The sequence below is a fragment of the Gallus gallus genome, chromosome 2 (genome assembly GCF_016699485.2).
Source record: "Gallus gallus isolate bGalGal1 chromosome 2, bGalGal1.mat.broiler.GRCg7b, whole genome shotgun sequence".
NCBI classification, from domain to species: domain Eukaryota; kingdom Metazoa; phylum Chordata; class Aves; order Galliformes; family Phasianidae; genus Gallus; species Gallus gallus.
In genome coordinates, this window is record NC_052533.1 from 6,558,407 (window position 1) to 6,584,246 (window position 25,840).

Sequence of the window (25,840 nt, forward strand, 5' to 3'; positions counted from 1 at the left end):
TTGGTTACAAGACTTTGGACTGTCCTTTGAAAACAACAGAGGACAAGTTCAAAATGTGGAGGCTGATGGTGTAGTGGGGGCCATGGGGTGCCTTACTGCAGGGGCAAGTTCAAGGGAAATTACCGCATAGTGGGGGGACAATAAGTTTGAGTTTAATTGTACCCTGACTGCATCAAGCTTCAGGAATTCTGCAGTCAAATGCAGCTGGAAGGGGTGAGTGAGGGGGAGAAGCACTGGATGTTCTTGCTGTGTTCTCCTCCATCCCTGGCCGTGTTGGGGTTGCTTTTATCACCCTTCCATCTGATTAAGGAACTGGTACAGGCAGAAGCCAAATTAAGTCCCTGTGAAATTATGTGAGCCTTTTTTCCAAGGTCTGGATGTGGTCACAGGGTGTGCTGCTGTGGCTGTGGGCCTGGTGTGTCAGGGCTGGGAGGGGCTGCCCAAATGCTCGCTCCTCAGGAAGGAGCAGCCCCTTCCCCAGCACCCCGCATGCGTCGGTTTCAGCTCATTTGCCAGTGAAGCAGAAGAGAAGCTGCAGTGAAGAACTCCTGTTTGTCTGTCTTCTCTAGAAAAACAACCGCCTCTACCAGGTCTCGGTAGGGCAGTGCATGAAGGTGGTGGACCCGCTCAGCCACAAAGGCTACGTGGCCATGGCCATCTGCGATGGCTCCCTTCCTCAGCAGTGGCATTTCGAGAGCTGAGGCAGTGAGCCAAGAGGAGCAAAGCCGGGCCTGGCTTCCCCTGCAGCCACCGTCAGTCACCGCAGAGCGCTGTGCTGGGAGCCCATGGCTGCTACAGACACCACCAGCACAGGGAGGACCCTTCGGATGCTCTGCAGTGAGGAGCTCGGGGAGCCCATGGGCTGCGCCGGATGCAGCAGTAATGGCAGCAGTTTCCTGGGTTAGCCTGGATTATTGGACTGGTTTTCAGTAAGAGAAATTATTAGAGCAATGTAATTTAAATGGTGAGATTTTTAGCTTTGTGGGTCTCTTAAATGACAGAAAGGCGTTCATCTTTGAGTATTCCACGTGCAGCATCTCGGTAATTTGTGTTTTTAGTATGGTTTTACTGGACAAATTATTTTACTTTACCTGGAAAGTATTTTTAATTCCCTTTATCTTCTGGAAATTGTCATTTGTAATATTTAAGTTCTTTTAATTTACAATTTTAGAACGTTTCACATAGCTGAAATCCTTAGCTGCCATTGTCACCTCCTATTTAAAACAAAGTAACTATTACAAAGTCTATTTTGATGACTCATGACCTAGCTGCATATTAAATAAAGTATCTGTTTTTTATGACCCTCTTTGGCTGTACTCCTTGTAGCCATCAGCAGGGCTGGCACTGATGTGGACCTACACCCTCACAGTGTGGCTCTGCCCTCATTCCCACTCCTTTTTTTCCACAGCTGCATTCTTCCTTTCATCTCCTGCAGGGTTTGGGGTAAGTTTTGTGTTGGGATTCTGTTTTCCTGTTTCTGCTTCCCCTCCCAGGTGGGTTGGTTTTCCTTCTCCTCTTCAGCACATGGAAACTGCAGAAAGCAAGTGCTGTTCTAACCTGTGTGCTTCCCCCTTTGCTGTGTTCATCAACCAGAGGCACCATTGCCCTTTCAGTGGGGCAGGGAACCACTTCCCAGCCACACAAGTATCCCAGCATTAGCTTATTGCATGGTGGCAGAATGAAGTGGAAATTGCTACCACTTGAGTGATGACAGCCCTCAGTCTTCCCCAAGAGCAGATCCACATGTGACAGCTGGATAGATCCTTCAGCTACAGAGCGAGGAGAAGTGCAGTAGGAGCAGCAGCGGTGAGCGGTGCCCTCAGCAGGAGCTGTGTCACAGGGCAGGGTGAAGGTAAGCAGGGGTTGATCACAAACCCCAGCAGTGGGCTGCAGTGGATTGCCCTCCAGCCAAAGCATCATGCTGTAAGTCAGGCACCAGCCACCTTCCTTCCTTTCACAACAGTCCCTGCAGAAAACCACAGCCACGGGCTCACATGGTGATAGGTGGGCCAGGCAGTGGGTTGGGCTGTAGACTGGGAGATGCCTTTGGCTGTCAGATTGTTGTGCTGCCATTGTTCCTTTCTCTTCCTTTTTTTCCTGTGGCACTGTCAGAAGCCAAAGCCTCCTGAGCAGGCAGAGCACAGTGCCACAGCATGCCCAGTCTGCTGCACGGAGGAAAGCTGGAAGCTGTGCAGTGCAGGTGGGCTTCAGGCCTGCAGGAATGGAGTACAGCAGTTAATGGATCACAGAGCTGCAGCTGGATGGCTCTTCATACCAGGAATACCCCCTCACCCTCTACACTACAGTTATTTACTGGTGTAGCCCCTGGAGGTCCTTGGTGTACTGATGGACAGTCAGCTGAATATGAATCAGCAGTGTGGCCAAGAAGGCCAATGGCATCCTGGCTTGTATCAGGAATGGTGTGGTGAGCAGGACTAGGGAAGTAATCCTGCCCCTGTACTTGGCACTGGTGAGGTCTCACCTTGAGTACTGTGTTCAGTTCTGGGCACCTCAGTACAGAAAGGACATGGAGGTGCTGGAGCAGGTACAAAGAAGGGCAGCAAGGACTGTGAAGGAGTTGGCAAATATGCCCTATGAAGAGAAACTGAGGGAACCGGGGCTGTTTAGTCTGGGGAAGAGGAGGCTGAGGGGAGACCTTTATTGCTCAATTCCAATATCTGAAAGGTGCTTACAGCGAGAACAGGGTTGGTCTCTTCTCACTGCTGACAGGTGACAGGATGAGGGGAAATGGCCTCAAGTTGCACCAGGGTAAGTTTAGGTTGGATATCAGGACAAACTTCTTTACAGAAAGGATTGTTAAGCACTGGAATGGGCTCCCCAGGGAGGTGGTTGAGTCACCATCCCTGGATGTGTTTAAAACCTGTTTGGATGTGGTGCTCAGGGACATGATTTAGCGGAGGGCTGTCAGAGTTAGGGTAGAATGGCTGGACTCAATGATCTTTAAAGTCTTTTCCAACCTGACCAATTCTATGATTCTATGAGGTACGGAGTGCACCGCAGTGCTGAGCAGAGCTGTGTGGAGGGCCAGAAATGCAGAAACACCCCCACGAAAACAGGAGGGGACCACTTATAGATGTAAAATATTTTTATTTGTAAATGCTGATCTTCTAAATCTGTTTCCACAAATTCCAAAACCCATAACACTCTGTATACTTCAAAAAATTCTTTTTTTTTTTTGTGACTTTTTCTTTTTTTGCCAACATTAGATACTATTATACAGAACAGAAAAAACCTGTAGGACAAATACTGGTAGGATGTCGGAATATTGTACAAGAGAAGAAAAATATTCAAGAAACAATTTCATACAGCTATTTATCAAGAGAAAAATATATACAATTGATTTATTCTGTAAGATAAAAATACATCATGCCATATACATTACAAGTTCAGAACTGTAGCACTGAATATACCAACAGTTTACAGTCCACTTTCATTGTGCACACAAAAAAAAACTTCATTTTTTTTTTATATTTAGTCTGTGAAGTGTCAGTACCAGAATTTTAAGTACAAAATAAAAAGCTAACCTGCTTCCAAACTTCCAAATGCTGATTAAATCTCTACAAGCAAACACAAAACAGTGTTTTATTTTATTTTATTTTTTTTTATTTTAAAGAAATGTAAACAAAAAAAAACAATCCATACAAACACATCTTTAAATTACATTTCCCATAACCCAATTGCCAGCGTCCTGCAGCTGCACGCGCTCCATCTCCGCTCTGTTCTGCTCCTGGGGCGAAGGCGTTGTGGGACCGGAGCTCCCCCTGCGGTGCTGCGCTGTTCTCGTGCTCAGCTCCCCCTCCTCGGGACTACTTTTGCTGGAGGAAAACCCGATGTTCAGCGCCTCTCTCTCTTTATTTGGGGTGGTTTGAGCAGTTATTCACAGTTATCACCAATTTTAAGCACAAAAAAAAAAAAAAAAACCAAACAAAACAAACAAACAAAAAACCTGACTGAAGAAATAGGGATGCAACAATATAATGCAAAGCAAAAGGAATCTCCATTACCCCCAATGTCTCCAAAAGTCAGAGTTGGAACTCGCGGCGCAGGCTGAAGGTTCCGTTAAAAAATCTGCAGAGACCACAGTTGAGACTGCTTGAAACGTAAAAAAAAAACCCTCTTTAAATGGAGATTTTGGTTATTCCACCTCTGTAACCAGGTCTGGTAGCACTGAGATCATATTGTAACATCCCTATTGACGTTTGATAATGAGCACCGAACTGCTGCGGAGTCTGATAGCATTTGGTCAATAACTATTTTTATACTGTATTTTTTTTTTTCCTCAAAATATTTACACTTCTGTACAAAGTAACAGAGTTTGTTAGTTCTGCAGGTAACAGCAGCAGCTTGGCTTTCTTCTAACTTTCTTTTTAAAAATAGCTTCATTCACTTATTCAATAATAAATACAAAAAGGTTCTCTTATTTTACAGAAATCAAAAAACTACAATAAACTGACTCATGGAATCAAGTATTTAAATGTATTTTAGTGCAAGTTATTTTTCCCTTAGCTCTATCCCTAAGGAAGTCGTTTCAGTACATTCCTTGTTCAGTGGTGTCTACTTTTATTTAAAACTTTTCTTTAATTAGAGGGCCTGCCCCTTTCTCAAATAAGGCTGTGGCCAGCACTTTGGACTTCTCCCTTTCGCTGGTGATTTCAGTCTTACATTCATAAATGCCCACCTGCACGCCGCAGGTCAGCGCCCGGTTCTTTGCCCAAGATAAACAGTTTCTCCTTAGTGAGCTCAAAAACAAAAGTGCTGGACCATTCTGTTAACTCAGTTTAACCTCCGTGTGGCTGGAAAGTCAGCTTCAGATTTTGCCGGCTCGCTTCTGGTGCTTGTTTTGTGGGGTTTGTTTCTTTTCTTTCGAGATCCCGGAGTAGAAATCTGGACTTCCAGAAGTGATTTCTTTCTCTTTTTTTTTTTTCCCTTCAAAAAAAAGGCAACGGTTTTCTGTCGACAAAATCAAAACGTGAATCACTTCTTCCTAGGGACAAGCAACCCTCAAAAGACAGCAAGGAATGCATTCTAGTTCATCCATTTTCGGCAGTTTACAGCTCCACAGTGACATGGAATCTTGTGCTGGTCATCTTCAAAATCAAACTTATAGTCATAGCAAAGCTGGAAGAAGATTCAGGAGAATGGTTATAAGACAAGGGGATTTTACCACATCTTTCCTTGTACCTACAGTTTAGATGGTAAAATACAGCAGTGTTCCTCGTAGGAACCGGCAAGAGTTAAAATGAAAAGGGGAAGGGCAATGTCACCTCCCCACCCAACGCAGCCACACAGCACTGTGGCAGGATCTACTAATGAACAGAGGTGGCAGCAGTGGGGGAAAGCCAGATGAGACGGCCGTACCTCCTCCCCTTTCTGGATTCTCCTGCTGGAGCTAATGATAATTTTGTGTCCTCTCTCGAAAGTGACCACCTCCGCCACGCAGTTGGGGGCACACGAGTGGTTGATGTACCTGCAAACACAGAGCGTTTGAAAAGGTGACCTTATGGAAAATGCAGCGCTGGGGGCGAATCTGCACCAAACCTCAGGATGACCTCAGCTTCAGGGCTGCAATTCCGGATACAATTACGTTACTCTGCACTTGTTTTTACCTACAGAATGCCAACAAAATAGAATGTTTAACGAAAAAAAAATCACCTCCTCCCCAGCTGCCATGAAACATAAAGAAGGATGAGTAAAGCTAATGAGAAAGATGAGACCATTTCAGTGGGACAGGCTGCAATGTTCCAGCCCACAGAACTCTGTTCCAAAAGTCACCAAGAAAGCAGAAATGCACATCCCCAGCACGCAGCCCCAGAAAGGGGATGGGGAGAGCTGAGGATGGGGACAGGGCTGTCCCCAGAGCCACCCACCTTGCGGGACCTCCCGTCAGGGTAGCATCGATGACGTGGTCGTTGTCAATGCGGAACATGTACACCCCGCGGTTCTGAAACACAGAATTGAAAGACAGGCCCGTGTAGGTTTTCAATAGTCATCAATGACTGAAACAAAGCAGCACCGTGGGTTACCTCCAGGACTTTTTCTGCCTTCACACCTACTGGCTCGCTAGGGGAAGGGACTCACACTTCATCTAATGGTGGAATGCTGCCACCAGCCGCACTCTTTTACGAGGGGATGAGTGGGTCAGCAGTGTCTACTTGTCCAAGTGATATTTCTCTCCCATGCAGTACTAATAGCTTGGATTTCTGTAGTGCCTTGTATCAGGGATCTTTAAGTGCATTAACCATTACAAGACTGTTGAGTTACAGAAAGAAAACTACTTTAAATTTTTAAAGAAAAAAGAAGTTCATGTTAAGAAGTGGAGGTGCTGACATCCCTGTGAAAATTTTCTTTGTCCTCCAGGAAACAGAATATGTATTCCCTGGCAGTGATGCTGTGAGCTGTACTGAACATCTAAGCACACATAACAAACCCTGTGGACACCCCTGGCTGTCCTTCTTAGCCTACAGCTCTTACAGCGCTTATAGCACAGCGGCACACAGAACTCAGAGGACCTGACTCCTACACCTGCTGCAGTCATCACAGAGCACTGTCTGTCTCTTCATGATCCCAGAAACCAGGCAGCATTTGTCCCATTTTATGAGCATTTGAAAGGGGAAAGAGAGAAACAACAGTGAATGAACACCCCCAGTACCTGAGATTCATAAAGCTTCTCCTTCCTGTTTGCTACCTCATTCCGGATAATAGTTCCGATGTACTCAATGACCATAGTGTGCTTTTCAATGTCTCTAGCAGCATATAAGCCCAGGCCCTACAAAAAAAATATGCTGTGAGTTTGAAATTCGTAATCAATTGACACTGACACTGCATTCCTCACCATGCCCCAAATACATTCCTGCAGAAAAATCATGAGAGAGGTCAACATCCCAGAAAGAAAGTAGCATAGGAAAGCAGCTCATGCGGTAACAGCGCAGAGAAGGATCCAGGTTTGCAGTAAATACTTCAGATGCAGTACAACATACTTGGCTGTTGCCTAGGTAAGAAAGCAGGCTTCTCTTACACCTTGTAACTGACTGTGTGAAGATTACAGATTCACTGAAAATTAAAGTAGGCCTTCCTAGAGTGGAGAAATGTAGTAGGAACACAACAGCACAGTTAAAATCCAATCTAATGCTCGTATGCAAAAATCACAGAATCGCACACAGAATCGCAGAATGGCTCAAGCTGGAGGGGACCTCAAGGATCATGAATCTCCAACAGACCTGCTGCACGCAGGGCCACCAACCTCTCCATTTAATACTAGACCAGGCTGCCCAGGGCCCCATCCAACCTGGCCTTGAACACCTCCAGGGATGGGGCATCCACAGCCTCTCTGGGCAGGCTGTTCCAGCACCTCACCACTCTCATAGTAAAGAACTTCCCCCTGACATCCAACCTAAATCTTCCCTCCTTCAACTTAAAACCATTTTCCCTTGTCCTGCTGTTATCTAGCCTTTCAAAGAGTTGACTCCCCTCCTGCTTATAGGCTCCCTTTAGGTACTGAAAGGCTGCCATTAGGTCACCCTGCACCCTTCTTGGAACACAGTCTGGAAAAAACCCACAGTGACCACAGTCCTAAGAACCCATGGCTTTCTGAATGCAATGAAGTGCTGAACCCCTCCTGAAGGCCTCACACCATGTTGCTCGGATTGATTTGAGCATCTCATACTTCCACTGGCCATTCATATAATGTTCATTAATCTTTTGAGAAATCTGGTAAAAACACCCTGAAATAACATAATTTGTTTTTTTTCTAGATGACTGCAATGAATTATTTTTTAAGATATTTACAATAACTAATAAGATGTCTTGCTTGGGACTCTGCCCTGATTTCCCACATCCAAATTACCAAATTTTGAGATGAGATCTGAAGGAATTTTGCAATGGCTCCGTTTCATTCCTTAACATAAAACCAATACATCAAATAGAAGTACACATTAAAACCAGCATGGGAAGTTCCCAGAACGAGGACTGACCTGAATGCGAGAGCGAGCCAGGTACACATTGGACTTCCACTCTGTTTTCATTTTCCGGTACTGGGAGGACTTGGAATGGACGAACTGCTTACTGTAAGGCGCGTTCAGCTCCCCTGTGACTGTGCTCTGAAATGACTTCGATGTGCTGGTGCTATTCAAGGTGTGAGGCCTGTAGGAGTTGGGCATGTAACAAGAAAAAATACAAGAAAAACTGAAGATTTCTCTGAAGACAGCCACAACAGCAATGCAAAATTCTTTGAGACGTACACACACTTAAAGCCAGCTAGCAGAGACAACACAGCAACTCCTTTGATTTGGGCATGCACATACACAGCCAAGGACGACAGGGTTTGTAAGCAGCAGACGAAAGCACAAATAACCCTAAGCAGCCTATAAACCCTGGGCTGTACTATGTGAAATTAAAACAAAATACCTTAACACAAACCTCTTGACATGGGTACTCATTTTAGGCTCGGCACGGGCACAGCCCGTGGGGTTGATGGCAAGAGGAAGTTCCATTAAAGGGTTTCGGCCATAGCGGAAAGTATAGTTCTCACAGGCCTCAACCCCTGGGAGCTGCAAGAAAACACACACAAAAAAGAAAATCCAAGTAATTATGTGTTAATGACATGTAACCAAATATTCACTTCTCACTTTTTCACACAGAGGGTGGTGACACGCTGGAACAGGCTGACCAAGGAGGCTGTGAATGCCTCCAGGGGTGGGGCATCCAAGGCCAGGCTGGATGTGGCTCTGGGCAGCCTGGTCTGCTGGTTGGCGGCCCTGCACATAGCAGGGAGGTTGAAACTAGATGAGCGTTGTGGTCCTTTTCAGGCCAGTTTATGTTTCTATTGATTCTCCTCCTGCTCCCTTTCTTGTGTGTGTGGGTGGGTGGCTGTGTGTCAGCCAACACGCAGGCCGTGGCAGGGAGGACTCACCGACTCCGCAATCCTCGCCACCGCAGACACCGTCAAACCAAAGAGGTCCTCTCCCTTCAGATAGCTGGGGAACAGCTGCAGCATTTCTGACTCCTTCCTAACTGAAGCAACGGGCTCCAGGATTTTATCCCACACACCTACACAACCGCATGGGAAAGAATTACAAGGATCAAAAAGAAATGTATTGTACTGGTTTTAAAACTAATGCTCGAAGAAAGCTGGAATCAATACTGAAAAGGCGTTTTGCCATTGGAGGTATAAAAGAGCAGGTCAGTGTTTCCAAAGCAAAATGGAGATTGTTTGAGATGTGCTGTTTTGGCTTGAAAAAATTCCCAACACAACGTTTGTGCTGCACCCTTCTTGGGAACAGAGCTGGGAAACCTTCAGTTCCATGCCAGTATTACTATACATTTCTCTTCAGGGAACTGTGGGCTTTCTGAAGTGACAGAAGAGATTCTCCTTGGAAAACCTGCACAAGGTAGAATTTTCTAGAAGTTAACTTCTACAGTCAGCACTTCGTTTTACGTAGGCCATTCTGTAGGCTGTGCTTTAACTGGTTAAAACCCAAAGCAACACGTGCCACGTCCATACACCACGGCTCTAAGATCTGCCACACATGCTTTTCCTCTCACATACTGTACTGTTCCTCAGCCCAGCAGAGGCAATGCTCCCAGCTCCGAGAGGAACTTGGTCAGCTCACGGCCCCTTTATTGCCTATGACCTTCAGCACAACTGATCTGAAGAGAACTGTGTAGCAGTATCATATTTAAGCAGTCACTTTTCATGACTGAAAACTTGCACTAACATCCTTACAACTTACCATCAACCCTGAGAGTCCTGTGAACCTGTAACAAATCTTGTATCTGTAGCCTACATGATTCCTTCAAAGGTGCTCTCAGCCTCTGTTAAACTGTTTTTATTAAATTAAAGAAGGATCCTGGAAGCTCACTACAACCACTACACTGCAATTTCTGAAGTAGAGCCATGTCTGCAAAATCTGTCTGAAACATTTATCAGACATGTGGAAATTATCAGTAGTAACAAATAGCAAACCAGAAAGTCATCACTTGAGCAGATAAAACTTACCTTTTGGCGTTGTGTCAGTAAGAACCAGATCTTCATGGCCTTGCTCCACAACCTTGATGACAAACAACGGGAGCCCATCCTTCTCCTCAATGGAACAGAGATAGCGACAGCGCCTGTTGGCGTACCTCATGCTCCAGTACAGCCTGCTGGCCTCATAACCCACAGGGAAGAGCGCTTTGGAGGAGTGAAAGGCCTGCATCTGCTGTGGGAGCAGCTGACCCACGGCGTGGAAAATCAGGCTCCCCACCCGGAAAGTGTGGTCGCGTTCTCCCCGCTGTACGATGCTGGCGATCTGCCTCACCTCGTCGCGCTGCACATAGACCCTCCTGAAGACTGCAAAGTAACTGAGTTCCTGCTCGTGAGTTCCCTTTGGTTTGTGCATGGGGCAAAGCATGGTCTTGTCTTTAAAAAACATGCATTGTGCTTTAATGGCACAGGTAAAGTGATAAATATTGGTGCACCTTAACCTGTGACAACCGCTGGTGGCACCCATTTTGTGACAGAACATGCATTTCATTTGCAAGCCTCTTCGCAGGGCTAGTTCCACGTTTATTAAGGCACCAGCTTGTGTCTCGTAGACTTCTGTAGACCAAAGAGCACAGTTCAAATGGACCCAAAGGTCTAAATCCAGGTTAAGAAGCCTTGCTGGTCCATCAGTTAACCCATCGCCTTCCTCGTGACAGAAGCAACATTTTCTGTAGTCTTTAGGCACTGGGTCCGGTTTAAGGGTCGTGCCCAATTTCTTAAGAAATTCATCTATTTCTTCTTCACAAGGAGGTTTGAATGATCCTTTAGGAATCACAATCTGAATGCTCCACTTCTTCCACTTCATCCCTTTCCATTTCTTGCTCGGAGACCGACAGTCATCAAGACTGCTGTGTATTGCTTTTAACTTAGGTTTGAGTTTCACCGTTACCTTAAGCTCATCCGGTTTCGCCTCTACCTTGGCTGCTTCAAATGCAGGGGGGAAAATAATTGGGGGTGAAGATGATGGAGACACTTTTTCCTGCAACTGAGGCAGGCAGTGGACATCCAAAGTGGAGATGTTGTTGCTGTACTGATGGAATGCTTTAGGCGGCCTCTCCTTCATTGGTGACTGTGGCAAAGATGAAACCGACTCCTGGAAAACCAACAGAAAACTCTCAAGAAAAGAATCCCAAGGCATTAGATTGCTCTTGAAAACTTTCACATCAGAACTGAACTGATAGAGCTACTCAGAATGCCTAAAATTGCGATTCAGCAACAGAGAAAGAAATCACCTTTACCTGTTTTATCACAGCTTGTGCTGGGATACAGAGCACTAAAGTCCTTCCAGTCAACCAGAGCACAGCACCCTTCAATTCTTAACACAAAACATAAATAATCCTGCGTACAGGTTTTGAATGAAAAACTAATCAGATGTCCAAAGGAATTGAGAGATCTAAGGTTTTTAGCTGTTTTTTGGAAGAGTAGTTATGACATAACTAAAAATATGGGTCAAGGAATTAATTTAAAGAATAAGAAACGTATTATTTGTTAGAATGCAAAGCTGAGTATTAACTCCATGTATTTTCCTGAAAACAAGACAAGGAAATTCCTGCAGGGCTCTGGATTAGTCATATACCTCCAGGTCTTAACAATTCAGTTATAGCAAACAAGAATTAAACCTGCAGAGATTTGTTAATAAAAAAAAATTAAGAAATAAAGAACAAGGAGAACAACAGCAGTTTAGATTAGAAGTGCTCCATGTGGTTTGTGTAATTAATCTTGAAAGAATAAATGAAAGGATTAAGAGGCTGAACATGACATTTAATTAACTTAATTATGCATGTGGTGATGCATTTGCGCAAGCATGTGGATGTAAACACATTTATTTTCTCATCCAGTGCTTTTTTTTTTTTTTTTTGCTTCTTCTGAAAAAGTAGGAAAGATGCATTTGCAGGAAGGCTGCATATCCTACAGTGAACACGTGGCTACGTGGAAGTCATTAACCCGGTAATGCTTGAAGCACATTGCCAACTCTGACCACCAGTTTAGGGAAAAATGTAGACTTGAACTACAAAATTAGAAACCAAGTTAGGTAAAAGCAGCACTTAATACATCTATTTTGAGCATCTACTTGATGGTCTAACTAAGCCTACAGTGGCACCTCGGCCAGAGATGTTCTGTCACTCATCTCTGTTAGACAGAAGGTTCTGTAAATACAAATCCTACTTCACTCTGCTGGTTCAAAATTTCAATGTCTGAATAGAGAACAATTCATTTATGAAGTCTCCAGAACAAAGTCAAGCATCCCCCCACCCCATATCTGCTCACTAGGGCCTACTAGCATTTGATACTTACTTTGTTCTCTGAGTTTTTTGCTTGCAGAGCTGCTGAATAGAGAACAAAGCAGTTGTTGCTACAGAATACGATGTCCTTCATTTTATCAGACCCATCTTGGGAATCCTGGGGATCAAACATGGAAGATTATCAGAAGTGCATTTCAATACCACTCTTCACATACTAATTGTAATGAAGTAAGTCTTCCAATCTGGCTAGAAACTGCCCACCTTTTCATTTGTAGAACATTTGTGAAACAATGAGTGCTACTGCGATATAAATACTCATCTGACAGATCAAACATTAACACCACCTACAACCTTCTTCTTCAGCACTTCATCACAGAAATTTACTTCCCTGCCTTTAACAGAAGTTTAACAATCAAAACAAAGCTCTCTAATACCATGCATCCATCTGCTCCACAGGCACAGTTGCAAAATAAAAACACACTTTCTTTTATCTTTGAGATGAAAAAAGAATATTTTATGCTAGTCAAAGACTGTTGGTAAAGTTTTATCTACTGACCCATCTGCAAAGCATTACTGGGAATTCCATATTCTTCTGACTACATGAGCCCATCAATTTTATATATAAATTCTGACTGTACACCTCTGTTGCATAATCACCTCAATCTTACCCAAACAAAGAGCACCGGTACTCTTTAATGAATGACAGTTCCATGCACAAATACTCTACATCTGACTGACACCCTAAGGAACACCTTGGGATTCTGTTCATACAATAAGCAATGTAAAACACAAGACATCGAGACTGAAATCTGCTTCTTGTTCAGAGAGAGTGAAAGTATTCCAGCTCTTCTAGTAATTTCTGAAGTGGCAAAGTGGTGCTGCCTTACACATAGGCTCTTCTTGAGTTCTTAAGGTCCCTGAAGTAGTCACAGAAAGAGAACAGCAGAGTAACGCAGGAGGTCACTATTTATGGGATCTCTTCTATGAAATTTAATGAAATACATTTAACATAAGAAACTACTTTGACATTTCTTATTTGCACTACCAGTTCACTTGAACGTCTCATCCTTAGTTAGGACTCACAGAAAAGGGAGAATACAAAGAAATTAGGAGCTGGCATCAGTTGGCCTGGTAAGCAGTGGTGTTTGTAGCCTTGGTTTGGTTACTGACCACTACAAGCAAGAAACTCTACTTCCATTGCAGTACCTGTTTCAAGAAAGGCAGGTCTTTGAAGGACTTCCGCACACCGCTGCCAAGAACAACTACTTTGCAATGAGAGCACCATCGAGGCCGCAGTGCTGAGCTTTCTGCAATATTCTGACTGTGATCCTTATAGCCAGCTATACCTGCAAAATAGGTAAGTCTGTTAGATACCAGAACAGACTACAGCAAACCTATGAGAAATCACAATACTCTTCAGTGGCTTAGAGGAGAAGTATCCTCCTGGACAGGGAGGGAAGCAAACCTGCCACCAGGAATGCATAAGGTTGACATGGATTAATTATACTTATTTATTATTAGTTAATTATAATTAACTCAATTAAAATTTAGAAGAATTCATGCCTACTTACCATTGCTGTTTGCAGCAAATGGCATATTGGGCTGCTTCAGTCCATAAGACCCTGCAATCCTGGCAGGACCCATGGATCCTGCCTGAGGCCCCTGGAGCAGTAAGTGCTGCCGGTACTCTGCAGATGGGTTCACCCTGTGACTGCTGACTGCTGCCATGGAGGATGGCACATCTGGAGCATTACTGACCTCGTAACTGTTGGGAATTCGGACGTGCAGCAAATTGGAGAATGCTGCCACAACGTTGCTAATATTCTACAAAACAATAATAAAAACACACCTTTGTTTTTGTCAGGCAGGCAGGAAGGCAGAAATAACAAGAATCACTAGAAGGCTACAATAGCTGTTTTTATTTTACTATGCTATAACTTCCTTCACATCTACCATTTAAAGAATACATTAACTTCTGCTGTATGTTATGTATGTAACACAGGCTTATTTCTCTTACCTCAGCAGCTGTGGGATGTAAGGTAATTGCTACAGAAATAAGGCCAGATTTAGGACCATTCTGGGGTGGTCCAAGCTGAGAGGCAAAGAAGGCAGAACCAGGTAATGCTCCTGAACCAGGTTCTGCCTTTATGTAATTCCTTTTGGCTTCTGAACCTGAAATTGAAGTGTAATACACCAGGTTAATCCTGCAGGTAGAAGGAAAAAAAAAAGTCTGTTTCTAATTGTTTATTCTGCTGCAGTCTCACCTTTTCCAGTACTGCTAGGTAGGATGGGAATGATGGGAGATGGTACAGGTTCTGGGTTCTCCTCCTTTACAACTGACAAGTCTGGATACCTACTTATTTCCATTCCCACCACACTTTCAGGAGAGGAAGATGGAACAAAGCTGTCAGGAGTGTCCCTGTCCTCACAGTGATCTTGAACCCTGGAACAAAACCCAAAAAAAGCTGTTTTAGAAATGGCCAAAAACTCTGTGAACCAGTAACACAAATCATGACAGGGAGCTATCATGCTTCTTGGTACTAGTTATGGAAAGTAATTAGGTGGTAGGCCGCTAAGTCTGGCTAACACTCCACTGCACAAGATGAGTTACTGGCAAAGACACATAAAGGAAAAGAGAGGCAGAAGCAATGCCCAGCTCCTTTACAGCCTCTGTCCCCCATGGCTCCACGTACCTGAGTAAAAATTAGTATTTAATACTTAAAATTTTCTGGTTTAACCGAATTCACTTGTCCATTCCTCCCTCATACACCCAAATTTAGCTAGGTAGGTGAAAGGGAGGAAAAAGGGCAAGATCTTTGTAGGGACACTCATAATCTAGCAAGAATTTCTCACGGCAACAGAAACTGTTAGTATGAGCAGGAGTTTTCAGGCTGTCTGACACTAGGACCGTACTGCTGTCATCACTACATTCCTTCATATAGCTTTCTTTCACTTTTAATAGAGCAAGGTAAAGGATTTGTGGTAACTTAACAGTATACTGGTTTTAATAACAGCATCAAGTCCCCTTTTTCACTATGCTGCTCTCTCACATGGAATGCTAAGAGTTAACTGCAACAAATGATTCTACTTTGTTCTCTGCACTGTATGGCCATGCAGAACGGATTTTGTTTCTTCACACCTTCACAGTCTCATCTCCTACTGAAAGATCACAGAATCTGTTCCACATATGTTACTTAAAGATGTCAGGGAAAACCTACCTTAACTCCTCCTGATTGTTGTGAGGTGGTGTTGGAAGGGAAGCAGGAACATCCACAGTTTTAGGGCCCTGAGCCATTGCTCTTGCTAATAAATCATCTTGTGGTCTGAAAGGTAACTGGAACTGCTTTGGTCCCAGAGCTTTGGTAACTAAAATCAGAGAAACACAGCACAATGAAACATCTGTACAGCTCTTCTTACTGATATTCATTCTGGGAGCCATACTAGTGGCTCCAAGGCATTAACAGCAGATGTTAACACTGCTTTCATCCACTTGTAGTTCAGAAATGTTTGCCTGTCCATGATTTATCTCCACACTTTAAAAAAAAAAAAGCAAGAACTTTGTGGTGGTCATAACAAAGTTGATTTTGAACTATTTGTTTAGCATGCTTCTTCTAGCTCCCAACATGTTTGCAAAAGGGAAAGGAAAAAGCTTATCATTTGACATTACACTGGTAAAAAACAAAACTGGGTAATAATGATTACAAGCTTAAAAAGAGGCTGGGCACACCGCCTGTATAACAGTGAACTATAGGATCTGAGAAACATCCCTGTTATCTATTCCGTAGTTCGCCACAAAGTTGACTCAGCTACAAGGCAAACAATATGCATTAGCCTTACCATCATGGCCTCCCAACATACCAGCCTTGCCAGCAAGTTCTTCAGTGGTTGCAAAGCCATTCACCAACTTCTGGCATGCCACAGGAGGGGGTGTGGGTGGAAGAGAGGCCGGGGGCGTTGGAGGATTGCTCAGATTGTTCTGCTGCAGGAGAGTAAAGAACAGTAAGTTAGCCATGAAGCACAGTGTGAAAACTTGCCATGTTCTACTACTACATATTGTAACCCACTCTCTTATTTTTACATCCAGAGGTACCACTGATAAACAGTGACAGTTAATTCTCAAATACGCAACTAAATACACGGAATATCTTCCTGCTATAAGAGATACAACATTTTCTTTCTATCAACGATACTATTAGAGAAATAAAGTTTACATGAGAAGTATATTTTCCTGATTGAAGGTACAGCTGAATTATTTACACAGAAGCATAAAGAACATTTTTATGAACTCTACGGGAGCCTCAATAAGCTCCTACAGTTTAAGCACAGATCTGATCTAAAGATTGAGAGAGCAATTCCACAGTGACTCTCCATCACAATAAAGGAGCTATCCAGTTGTCACTGAAAAGGAAGTTGTCTCACACTAGCACAAGGCTTCCACTGAAGTAGTTACCATGGAGAACCTCACTCTGCAAGTTCACACTCCATGCTATTTCTCACTAGCTTACTTAATTGCCCATACTTTAAACCAAAATTAAGTACAAATTTCAGTATCTACTCTTGTTGCAGTCGTGCATACAGAGCTAGAAAGCATCACCACTTTGAACCACAGCAACCATATCTGCCAGGTCCCATTCTCGGCCTAAAGTAACCATTGTCAGGCTGGGGTAAACACCAAGTATCACATTTGATTCTGTTTGCTCTCTTGCTGCTATCCCAACATTGCCATTCTGATTCCAGAGACTGAGTTTTAAATTCTGTGGATTATTTGCTCATCGACAAACATCTTTTTTTTTTTTTCCCCTCTGAGTTTTTTTTAGAGCTTAGCAGACAAATGAGAAAAGTCTACTTCCCATTTAACTCGCATTAAGAAACGCTTTAGTGCTTTCAGTGACTTTGCAAAGTACTGGGAATTCAGCCTTTTCTGCTCCATAAATCTGTAATTACAATTTTCACTACTTAGCATCCATTTGTAAGTGGAATACTTGCACATTTTAACCTGTTTACAACAGCTTCTAGAACTGATTTCAACTTTCAGAACAGCAAAACAGTGTCTGCTTCAACACTGATCAGCCTATCTAGTCTAACGACAGAAGATGATTCTCTTCTGGTTGCACGAAGGGCACAAAATCCAACCAACTCCAGCAACAACGTAATGAACTTTTCTCTCAGGGAGCCCACAATGGAAATCCAGATTGAAGCTGTACCTTGTATATGAGCTGGGAGTAGTAATCTGAAGCCCCATCAAGGGTAGCGCTACCAAAACTTCCTACAAGTCGATTTCCAGCATTTAGCTGGCCACTGCCATAGGGAAGAAAGTGTGCAAAGCTCACTCCAATTATTGGTTCCATCAAAGGTAGGAGAGAAAGCTGCTACATCGAAAGTAGAGAAAAAAGGTAGAAATTAGTCTAACTATAAAATAGAATCATCACAGACATCCAGTTGTTAGTAGTTTCTACTGTTTTGTTTTTTTTTTTAAGGGAATTTACCCACTGTCAGACAACTGTCACAAACTCAGGCCCCTCTCCGTTTTCAGGAATAAAAGAATCATAGATCACTTTAGGTTGGAAGTGACTTTAAGGACCATCTAAGTTCTAACCCCCCAGTCTGACTGTCCCCAGCCCAGGGGAGCCACCGCTCCCAGCTCTGGCAGCTCAGCAAGGGCAGCAGCCAAAGCAGGCAGGAATTCCATGGCTTTGAGACTGCTGAACGCATGCCACATCAGTAGATCTTCCAAAGTGAAATAAAACCAAGCCTTAAATTTTCTGCTTTTGTAGAAGTTACAATTATCTCCACCCTGTACTCAGAATTTAATATCATTATCCATTTGGTTTTCATGATAAGAAACCCAGTCTTTTAAGTGTCCCCTTGATGAGCTATCCAGTGTCTGCATACGTACTTGTTTGAGATGGATGAACGTATCAGCATTGGGGTATATAGCCTGTTTTTCTTCCTCCTCTTTTTTCCTTTTCTTGGACCGAGGAGCTGCCTTTTCTCCTGTCCTCTGAGTTCGCTTATTTCTCTGTTTCTTGGTTTCATGTCCCACATCTGCTCTCTGAAGCTGGCTGTTACTACACCCAAATGCACCTTGCATCTGGTTTCCTGCAGTTTGCTGGCCGTAAAAAAGGAAGTGAAGCAGAATTTTTGACATTATAATAGACAGCCCATTCAAATTTATTGCACAATAGCCTGAAAGAATATGCACAGTGTAATATATACCTCGTTGATAACAAAACACATATATAGTTTGTTTACTTCACTGTATCACTGACAACTGTAACTGCTGCACTGTCCCTGCACACAGAATTATGACTTACCATCAACACCACTGACATCTGAAATTAGCATTAAAGCTCACAGAGCAGAAAGGTTTTCTTTTGAACGCCCACTAAAATAAAGTTACACAGGCATGCAGCCTTGGAGATTTCCCTGAGAGCATCGTGAAAGGAAAACTTGGTTAGAGAAAAAAAGCCATAAGTTAATGTTATTAGTACAAATGTAGCTGGAGTTTAGAAACAGAAACAGTATTGTGAAACAGTTCTGGGCTGTACTAAATCGCTGCTAGTACAAATTTGCAAAGCCCTTCTTCACATAAAAGGACAGTTGTGTAAAAACAATCAGAATGGGACTTGGCAATGCAGCAAGTGGTCTCATGCCAAAAGAAGGTCTGATTTCTTTTTCCCAGTTATTATTCTAAATGGCTCTGCACAAGCCCTGACACAAGGACTCTCACAGCTATTCCTGTCATGCATCCACCTAAGTTACCTGCTGCTCACAGTTCTGTTTATCAGTACCTATTCATTTTGAATGTATTTCAAGGACGTGTTTATAGTTGGGAGACTAATGAAACATCGGTGTAGACACTAAAGACTACAATAAAATAATTAAAGTATACTAAGTCTCAAGTGTATCCTACCTCATAGAAAGCAATTTTTTTAGTTGCTTTAAAAAGTCTTATGAATTATTAAACCATATAATGCCATTAACGTGAAGAATTAATGTCTCCTTCAATTAAAAACCAGCAGAGACAAAAACCAGCCTTTCAGAACTGGTAAGCATTGCACAACAAAAGCAGGAAGAGGCTCACCATTCCTTCAGCTGGATTCTGCTTGTCCGTTAACCTCTTCTCTCCAGCAGCCTCCTCTTCTGTTCGACAGCTACTCTCTGATTTCTGGTTCAGAAGAGATGAGGATTTTTTGTTTTTAAGCAGGTGCTTCAGCAACTCGTTCCCTGACTCCCCTTTGGCTGCTGGAACGCTAGCTGGCTGTGCTGGACTCTGAGCTGAAGAGGGAGGCTGCGATGGGACCTTATCTTCTTCCACCTTAACAGTGCTTTGATTTTCTGTTTTTGGCTCAGTTTGATCTGAGCACTGATCGGTTTCTGCCTTTTCTAGTTTAACTTCCTGAATGCCAGTAGGTGTGCCTGGTTTGGCCCTGTCAGTCTCTGTACTCACATTTGGCTGTTTCGGTGGTAAGCTGCTGCTGGGGAGCTGACACTCCAGCTCTGGAGAGGCCTGGCTCTCCGGTGCATTCGAGGTTGATGGACTTGTTACCTCCACTGACTCTTGCTCATCTTGATGATGAGGCAGTTCACTGGGGGTGTTAACTGTGGGGGTAGAGGTAGAATCAGAAACAGTTGGAGTTGATGGTGCAGTTATATCCGAATGTGGAGTCGATGGGGCTTTTAATGACTCAGCATCATCATCCTTCTTCTTTTTTCGTGTCCTTTTCTTTTTTCCTTTCTCTTCTGGAATTATGTCAGAATACAGCTGTATGAGGGACTGGCTCGACCCAGGGAAGTTTGCTCCCTGGGGCACACTTGTGTCCGAACCACATGGGGCACCACTGCTCAGTGCTGCAGATGAAGGAACTGTAGATGGAGGTACAGCAGGAGCAAATGGAGGCCTGACCTGGTTCTGTGTAAAGGTGGCCCCAGGAAGATTCCCATGAGTTTGTTTTACATTATGGAAATTAGAGGATCCGCCTGGAACAGCAGATGTATCGGGTCCAAAAGCTGTAGGTCCCACTGGTCTCCGCTCACTGCTTTGCAAGAAATTTGTGGCAGGAGGTGAGTTCACAGGACCTTGTTGCAGCATCTGTCCCATTTGCTGCTGTTGATGCTGTGGAGACTGCTGAAGAGGACGTGGAGTTTGTATGAAATCACAAGGCAGATCGGAATTGAAGAAAGGTATCTGAGACAAGGATGCTCTGTTATTTAATTCAGACCCTATCATACCATGCTGTTCCAGTTCCATTCTCTGCTGTAAAGCCCTCTGTCGGTCCACCTCCTGCATAAGCTGAATGCGTTGCCTTTCCTGCTGCTCCCGTAAACGTTCCTTTCTTTCCCGCTCTTGGAAACTTTCACTAAAAGGGTTATTGTCATCAAACTCCACCCTTGGTGGTGGTCCTGACTGTGCAGTTGCATTTGGACCAGGCACAGGAGCTGCTGTACCAGGAGTGATTGGCAGCGGCGTCATTGGAGGCTGCATCCTTGCTGGATTAATGGAAATATGGCCTGCAGAGGGATTTGTAGACTGCCATCCAGAAATATTGGGCATTCTGGCAGGGTTGGACTGCCCCGGGATCACCACGGGATGCTGCTGATGCTGGAGCTGTTGTGCCACCATGGGGAAGTTTTGCTGATTCATTGCTGGTGATGTTCCTGCTGGGACCATTGGTGGTTGAGCCTGGACTCCTGGCATTATAGCATGGGGTGCCATTCCACACTGCTGCTGCTGCTGCTGCTGCTTGATTCGATATTCCTCAATTAGTTCTGCGTGTTCTTTCTGTTGCTTTCGAATCTGTAAATTAAAGAAGTCATTACTCATCTTTGACATGCACTGACTGTAAAGTATCATAAAACATGCATCTCACCAGCAGAAAATGAAGCTCACGTGAAAACAGCACTTCTGTATTATCTTATTTTCTCTCCCTTTCTAAGGTTATATGTACACCAAGATTGCACTGTGCTAGACAACATAAAAACCTAAAATCAAAGCAATCCTTGTGCAGATCCTATCATCTATCTAACAATAGCTGGGGACAGGTAAAAGGAAGCTGTGAGATTGATGATATTCACGCATCAATATATATACATATTTTTTTAAAGATATAGCTGAAAAGAAAAAGCTCACAGGAAAACAGTGAAGCAAAATCCCATTTACTCATAGGCAGAACCCCAAAACCATCACACAGCAGAGTAAAAAGACAGCTGCTGCTTGAAAAACTTTTATTTTAGGATGAAAATGAACTGGACCTGGATGCAGGAAGTCTGGTGACTTATTTTTAAGGCAAATGAGAGAAGCCAATGAAAGGATATGATAGAGTCAGCATGATAACAAAGTATTTTGGAAACACAGTAGATACCTAACTATGCTGCTCCCTAAGAAACTGAAAGGGCTTGTAATCCACTGGTTAGTAAAGCATGGGCTGTGGAATCTCCCTCTCTCTCTTCCTTTCTCTTTGTTAGATTACGAGTTCTGCAGTTCCATTTGCTGTTCGTACTGATGTGAAAGTCCATAACATAATTAAAAATGTTTGAAAGCACTCTCCTGTATCTGGGGCAAGAGAGAAACTACAAAGCTCAGGCCAAGAGGTTTTATAGGACAATACAGAATGCAGGACACATGAAGCCCAAAAGGCTATTTAATAGAGTAATCTCAGGTCCAAGATGACTTATGAGTTCTAGTTTGGTACTGCCACTGCCACATAGACTGAGCCACTGCATAAAGCCACCAAGTGGATCCATCTGCACAGTCCAGTGCCCCAGGACTTTTCATTTGGTACACTGCCATAACTGTGTCAGCTCTGTTTGATCAAACAAGGAGGCATCCAAACCACTGTGCTTGGATATGCAGTGGTGACGAGCCCTGTGACTGTACTTGGAGGTAGATGAGACCTCGCAGGACCAGTAGCCGTGCAGACCAACCTAGAGATTCTCCCTGAGCAGTGGAGAATGATATAGAGCTTATTAGCACAGGCACCGTGCCACACCAAAGCAGTTAAGCTGCCCTTGCCGTAGAAACAACACGGTTGTGTCTGCATGGCACTGTGCCTGAGCTAATAACCCTGTCAGACATAAGCTCACATTGCACTGAGTCAGCTCCAATTTCTCTGTGCCTGTGACCAGCCTCAAAAATTCACAGGGATTTGAGAGTTGTCTCTATAGATGCATACAGTCTATCCTTTTCAAAAACAAACAAAACCAAACAACAGAAGCTTGATTCCACAAAAAGGGTTTTGATCTGATTTTAAAGAGTGATAAATTGTTTTAAATGCAAAGTCCTTGAAAATATACTTTAGTGAAAACTTATTAAGTAATTTCTATCCTGGTGTATATGAAAGTGCTGCTTAAGATCCGGATGACTGGTCTAAATCAGTGCTTTAGCCTGATTTACAAATAGCCTTAATTACAAGGCACTAAAGGGACGTGCCAGCAATACCATTATCAGCCATTACTCTGATGTAACTCCACTGTAAGAGCAGACTTGAAGCACAGATGATAGAGGTGGCTAAAGTTAGTATTTTTGCATTTATCCTACTTGTTATTCATTGCAGAAGAAAAAGATCATCCTTCTCCTGCATAGTGAAAAGACAAGCCAACACTCCATCCAATGCATGCTCTGCCTTGAGGCAACACAGGAGCAAGTACCTCGGAGTCAACTATCACTTAGGACTTCACTCCAAGCAGCCCGCTGCCAATTTTTAACCTCATATTAATAAAAGTCTGAAGTGTTTTAGTATTTGGCAGGACTACTTGTTCCTGACTGACGATGAAAAGAATTCCCACCTGTACAGTAAGGAAACACCACACCAGATAATTTCTAAATGATGACTTGAAAAACGTAGCTTTTAGTACTGTTGGCCAAACCATTGACATATCAAAGTAATTGCAGGCTTAACTTTAGTCTCATTTACTGTAATTACAGTTACAAGATGCAGCAAGTGAAATTCCAACTGAATGTAAAGAAAGAAAAAAAAGAACACACAGTGAAAGTGGCTACACATTGGAACAGGGTCCCAGAGGCTGGGAAACCTCTGCCTTTGAAGGATTATCAAAACCTGACTGATGTGGCCCTGAGCCATCTGACCTAACCACGAAGCTATAGTTCTCCATCAATCAGGAGACTTAACTAGGTTATCTCCAGATATCCCTTTCACCTCTGCTGTTCTAGGATACAGTACCAGACAATACACTAATGATTAATACCTACAAATGAGACAGATGATAAGACCACACTAACATTAAAAACATATTGAAGAGAGATTTTCAAAGAGTAACATTTAAGTGGCGTATTTCCAAGAGGTACTGATTACATAAAGACATCTGAAAAAGTCAGAGGTAACAAAGTCATTCTATCTCGAAACAGAGCCTTACATGCTTACACTTTCCTCCTTTGCAGTCTAACTCCTACATTTCTGTTTTTCATGGCTCTAGGAACTCCGTTGTAAATCATTTTGCTAAAGAAATTCTCCTCTTCCCAAACTACAACAGCTTTTTGTCATAGTTTTTGCTGTTGTACATTCTCCTACAACTTCATTGCCATTGCTGATCCTCAGTAATGCAGCTACACATGACATACATGACGTATGATACAGAGCAGCTCCTTTCACATAACCTCCACTGTACTTCAGCATTTCAATTCGGGTTTTAGTAGACCTAAAGAGAAGGGTCATACCAGTATAACAGCTCAGTGGTAAGGTGTTCAGTTTGGTTTCCTGGTGATTACCTGTTCAAGCTGTTTTTGGACCATACTCTGCTGCTCTGTAACGTGCTTAAGCTGTTCTGCATCCTCTTCTGGGAACTCCCGGCCAGCTTTTTTGGCTGTACGTTGTTTTGCTGAGAGTGCTTTTTTTGATTTCCTGTGTGCTCCAATTTGCTCCTCAAGGTACTTCTGCTGCATTTGAAGAAGCTGTTGTGTTTCTTGCAGCCATTCCTCGTACTGCTTTCTTTGTGAATCATCTAGGAGACAAGGAAAATAACATATAATATGATCTTATCATACTTTTTAGAGATGAAGTTTAAAAGTCACGTCCCCCTCTTATGTCATGAAACTGTTGGTCACGTTCAACCAAATTTGACAGAAGAGTTGAGATCTCAAGAGATATTAAGCTCTTAGAGTGATCTCTGTAAAGGAGACTGCCTTTACTGAGTAAGTAGTTTTAACTTAGTCCCTACATTTGGAGAGACACAGCCCATTGTCTGGTCAGTACACGTGCACATGCTGGCCTGTGAGCAAATGCAGCTTTGAAAGCAGCTGCAAAGCCTGGTGGAACTCTGCCTGCCACAGAAAAGGGCATGTAGAAGGAAACAGATTAAGGAATAAGGACATAAATTTCAATTAAATAGGGTCTAATTATTTCTGATGCTTGCAGAGGCGTTCGGTACACTTAGAAATAACAACAAAAATAGATTTAAGAAAAAAATTTAACATCAAAAACATTCATCATAAATTCAAGAAATGTAAGAAAGATGGTGTATGGGACTGGAAACGTGCCAAGACCTGCTTTATACTTCAAAATTAAATCCTAATCAACCATTGATTGAAGAGGGCAAGGCAATTAGAACTAAATTGGAATAGCTAAGCACTAAGGGAGAGTTACAAGTTATTTAACTTATACTGAAAAGTTCAACAAAACCTTCCACAACAACATCCTCATCACATCACGTTCCCCACTTCCAGTGACAACCACACGAGCAAGTGCAGAAAGGCATTCTCCACTAGCAGAGAAAGATACACTCCACTACAGAGATAAAACAGGAAGTGGATGAAACACTACTTCCTTCCAGCTGAGACCAACTCCCAACCACTGCTGATCACAGAAACTGGAGTATGATTCCAAAGGAAACGTACAAATTTCTACTCTGAAGTGTAACAGATCACTTATTTCTAATCACAGATGGCATCAGCTTCACTTCTTTTCACAGAGTTTTGAAAGATCATTAGGAATGGAAAAAAGTATTGGGGTAGGCTGATTTGTTTTTAGAAATGTCTGAAAATCTGGACTACATGACATATATCTGACTAATCATTTATTATAAATTATAATAGAAGAAATGAAAATACATCTGACCTACAATGTAAGTTACTGCAAGAAAATGAACCAAAAAAAAAAACCCTAAGTTCTTTTACATCTTGTTTCCATTGTAAAAATAACTTCTTGACCATCAGCACAGTGCCTTCAGCATCAGTGCCTTTTCCTCCCCACAAACAACTGTGCTCTCATTTAGACCGCAACTGTGACATTACTCATTTTCCAAATGAGAAATACTGATCTGCTAGGAGCAATCCATCGCTCTCATATATTTTTCTGGAGGCAAAACAATCATGTCCAATAACACACTTCATTGGCACTGAGCCCAGAAAGCGAGACGCGAGGTTTGGTGACAGTATCATTTGTCTTGGGATCACACTGTGGCAATGAACTGGATAATCAAGAACAAGGCATGGAATTTTCCCTGTGTGGAATGTTTGTTTATCTCGTATAAAGAATAAAGATATCCATGCGATGGTATGATTTCAATACAACCACCTTTTCCTTGGGCTCTAATCCCTACC

At 43.1% G+C, this 25,840-nt stretch overlaps 2 protein-coding genes across 32 annotated transcripts in view; one reads left to right on the plus strand and one right to left on the minus strand.

The window, feature by feature from the left end:
* Positions 1-1,301, plus strand: part of GALNT11 (polypeptide N-acetylgalactosaminyltransferase 11) — a 39,859-nt gene extending 38,558 nt beyond the window's left edge. For all 9 annotated transcript variants that reach the window (XM_418541.8, XM_004939136.5, XM_046930860.1 and 6 more), the window contains exon 12: positions 570-1,301. In XM_418541.8, coding sequence (XP_418541.3) covers positions 570-701 — 132 coding nt within the window. In that variant the 3' untranslated portion in view covers positions 702-1,301. The remainder of the gene's footprint in view (positions 1-569) is intronic.
* A 1,787-nt stretch (positions 1,302-3,088) lies between these two features.
* The window catches only part of KMT2C (lysine methyltransferase 2C), a 186,815-nt gene continuing 164,063 nt past the window's right edge, over positions 3,089-25,840 (minus strand). For 11 of the 23 annotated variants that reach the window (XM_046930816.1, XM_046930760.1, XM_046930794.1 and 8 more), the window contains 19 exons: positions 24,011-24,243; positions 19,370-21,082; positions 18,182-18,394; positions 17,490-17,654; positions 16,123-16,264; positions 15,504-15,651; positions 14,550-14,728; positions 14,303-14,457; positions 13,857-14,109; positions 13,492-13,631; positions 12,338-12,442; positions 10,016-11,135; positions 8,930-9,066; positions 8,425-8,567; positions 7,992-8,160; positions 6,671-6,787; positions 5,889-5,962; positions 5,380-5,488; positions 3,089-5,139 (listed from right to left, as the gene is read on the minus strand). In XM_046930816.1, coding sequence (XP_046786772.1) covers positions 5,047-5,139; positions 5,380-5,488; positions 5,889-5,962; positions 6,671-6,787; positions 7,992-8,160; positions 8,425-8,567; positions 8,930-9,066; positions 10,016-11,135; positions 12,338-12,442; positions 13,492-13,631; positions 13,857-14,109; positions 14,303-14,457; positions 14,550-14,728; positions 15,504-15,651; positions 16,123-16,264; positions 17,490-17,654; positions 18,182-18,394; positions 19,370-21,082; positions 24,011-24,243 — 5,408 coding nt within the window. In that variant the 3' untranslated portion in view covers positions 3,089-5,046. The remainder of the gene's footprint in view (positions 5,140-5,379; positions 5,489-5,888; positions 5,963-6,670; positions 6,788-7,991; positions 8,161-8,424; positions 8,568-8,929; positions 9,067-10,015; positions 11,136-12,337; positions 12,443-13,491; positions 13,632-13,856; positions 14,110-14,302; positions 14,458-14,549; positions 14,729-15,503; positions 15,652-16,122; positions 16,265-17,489; positions 17,655-18,181; positions 18,395-19,369; positions 21,083-24,010; positions 24,244-25,840) is intronic. The other 12 variants (XM_046930826.1, XM_046930756.1, XM_040695304.2 and 9 more) reach the window with 11 other exon arrangements.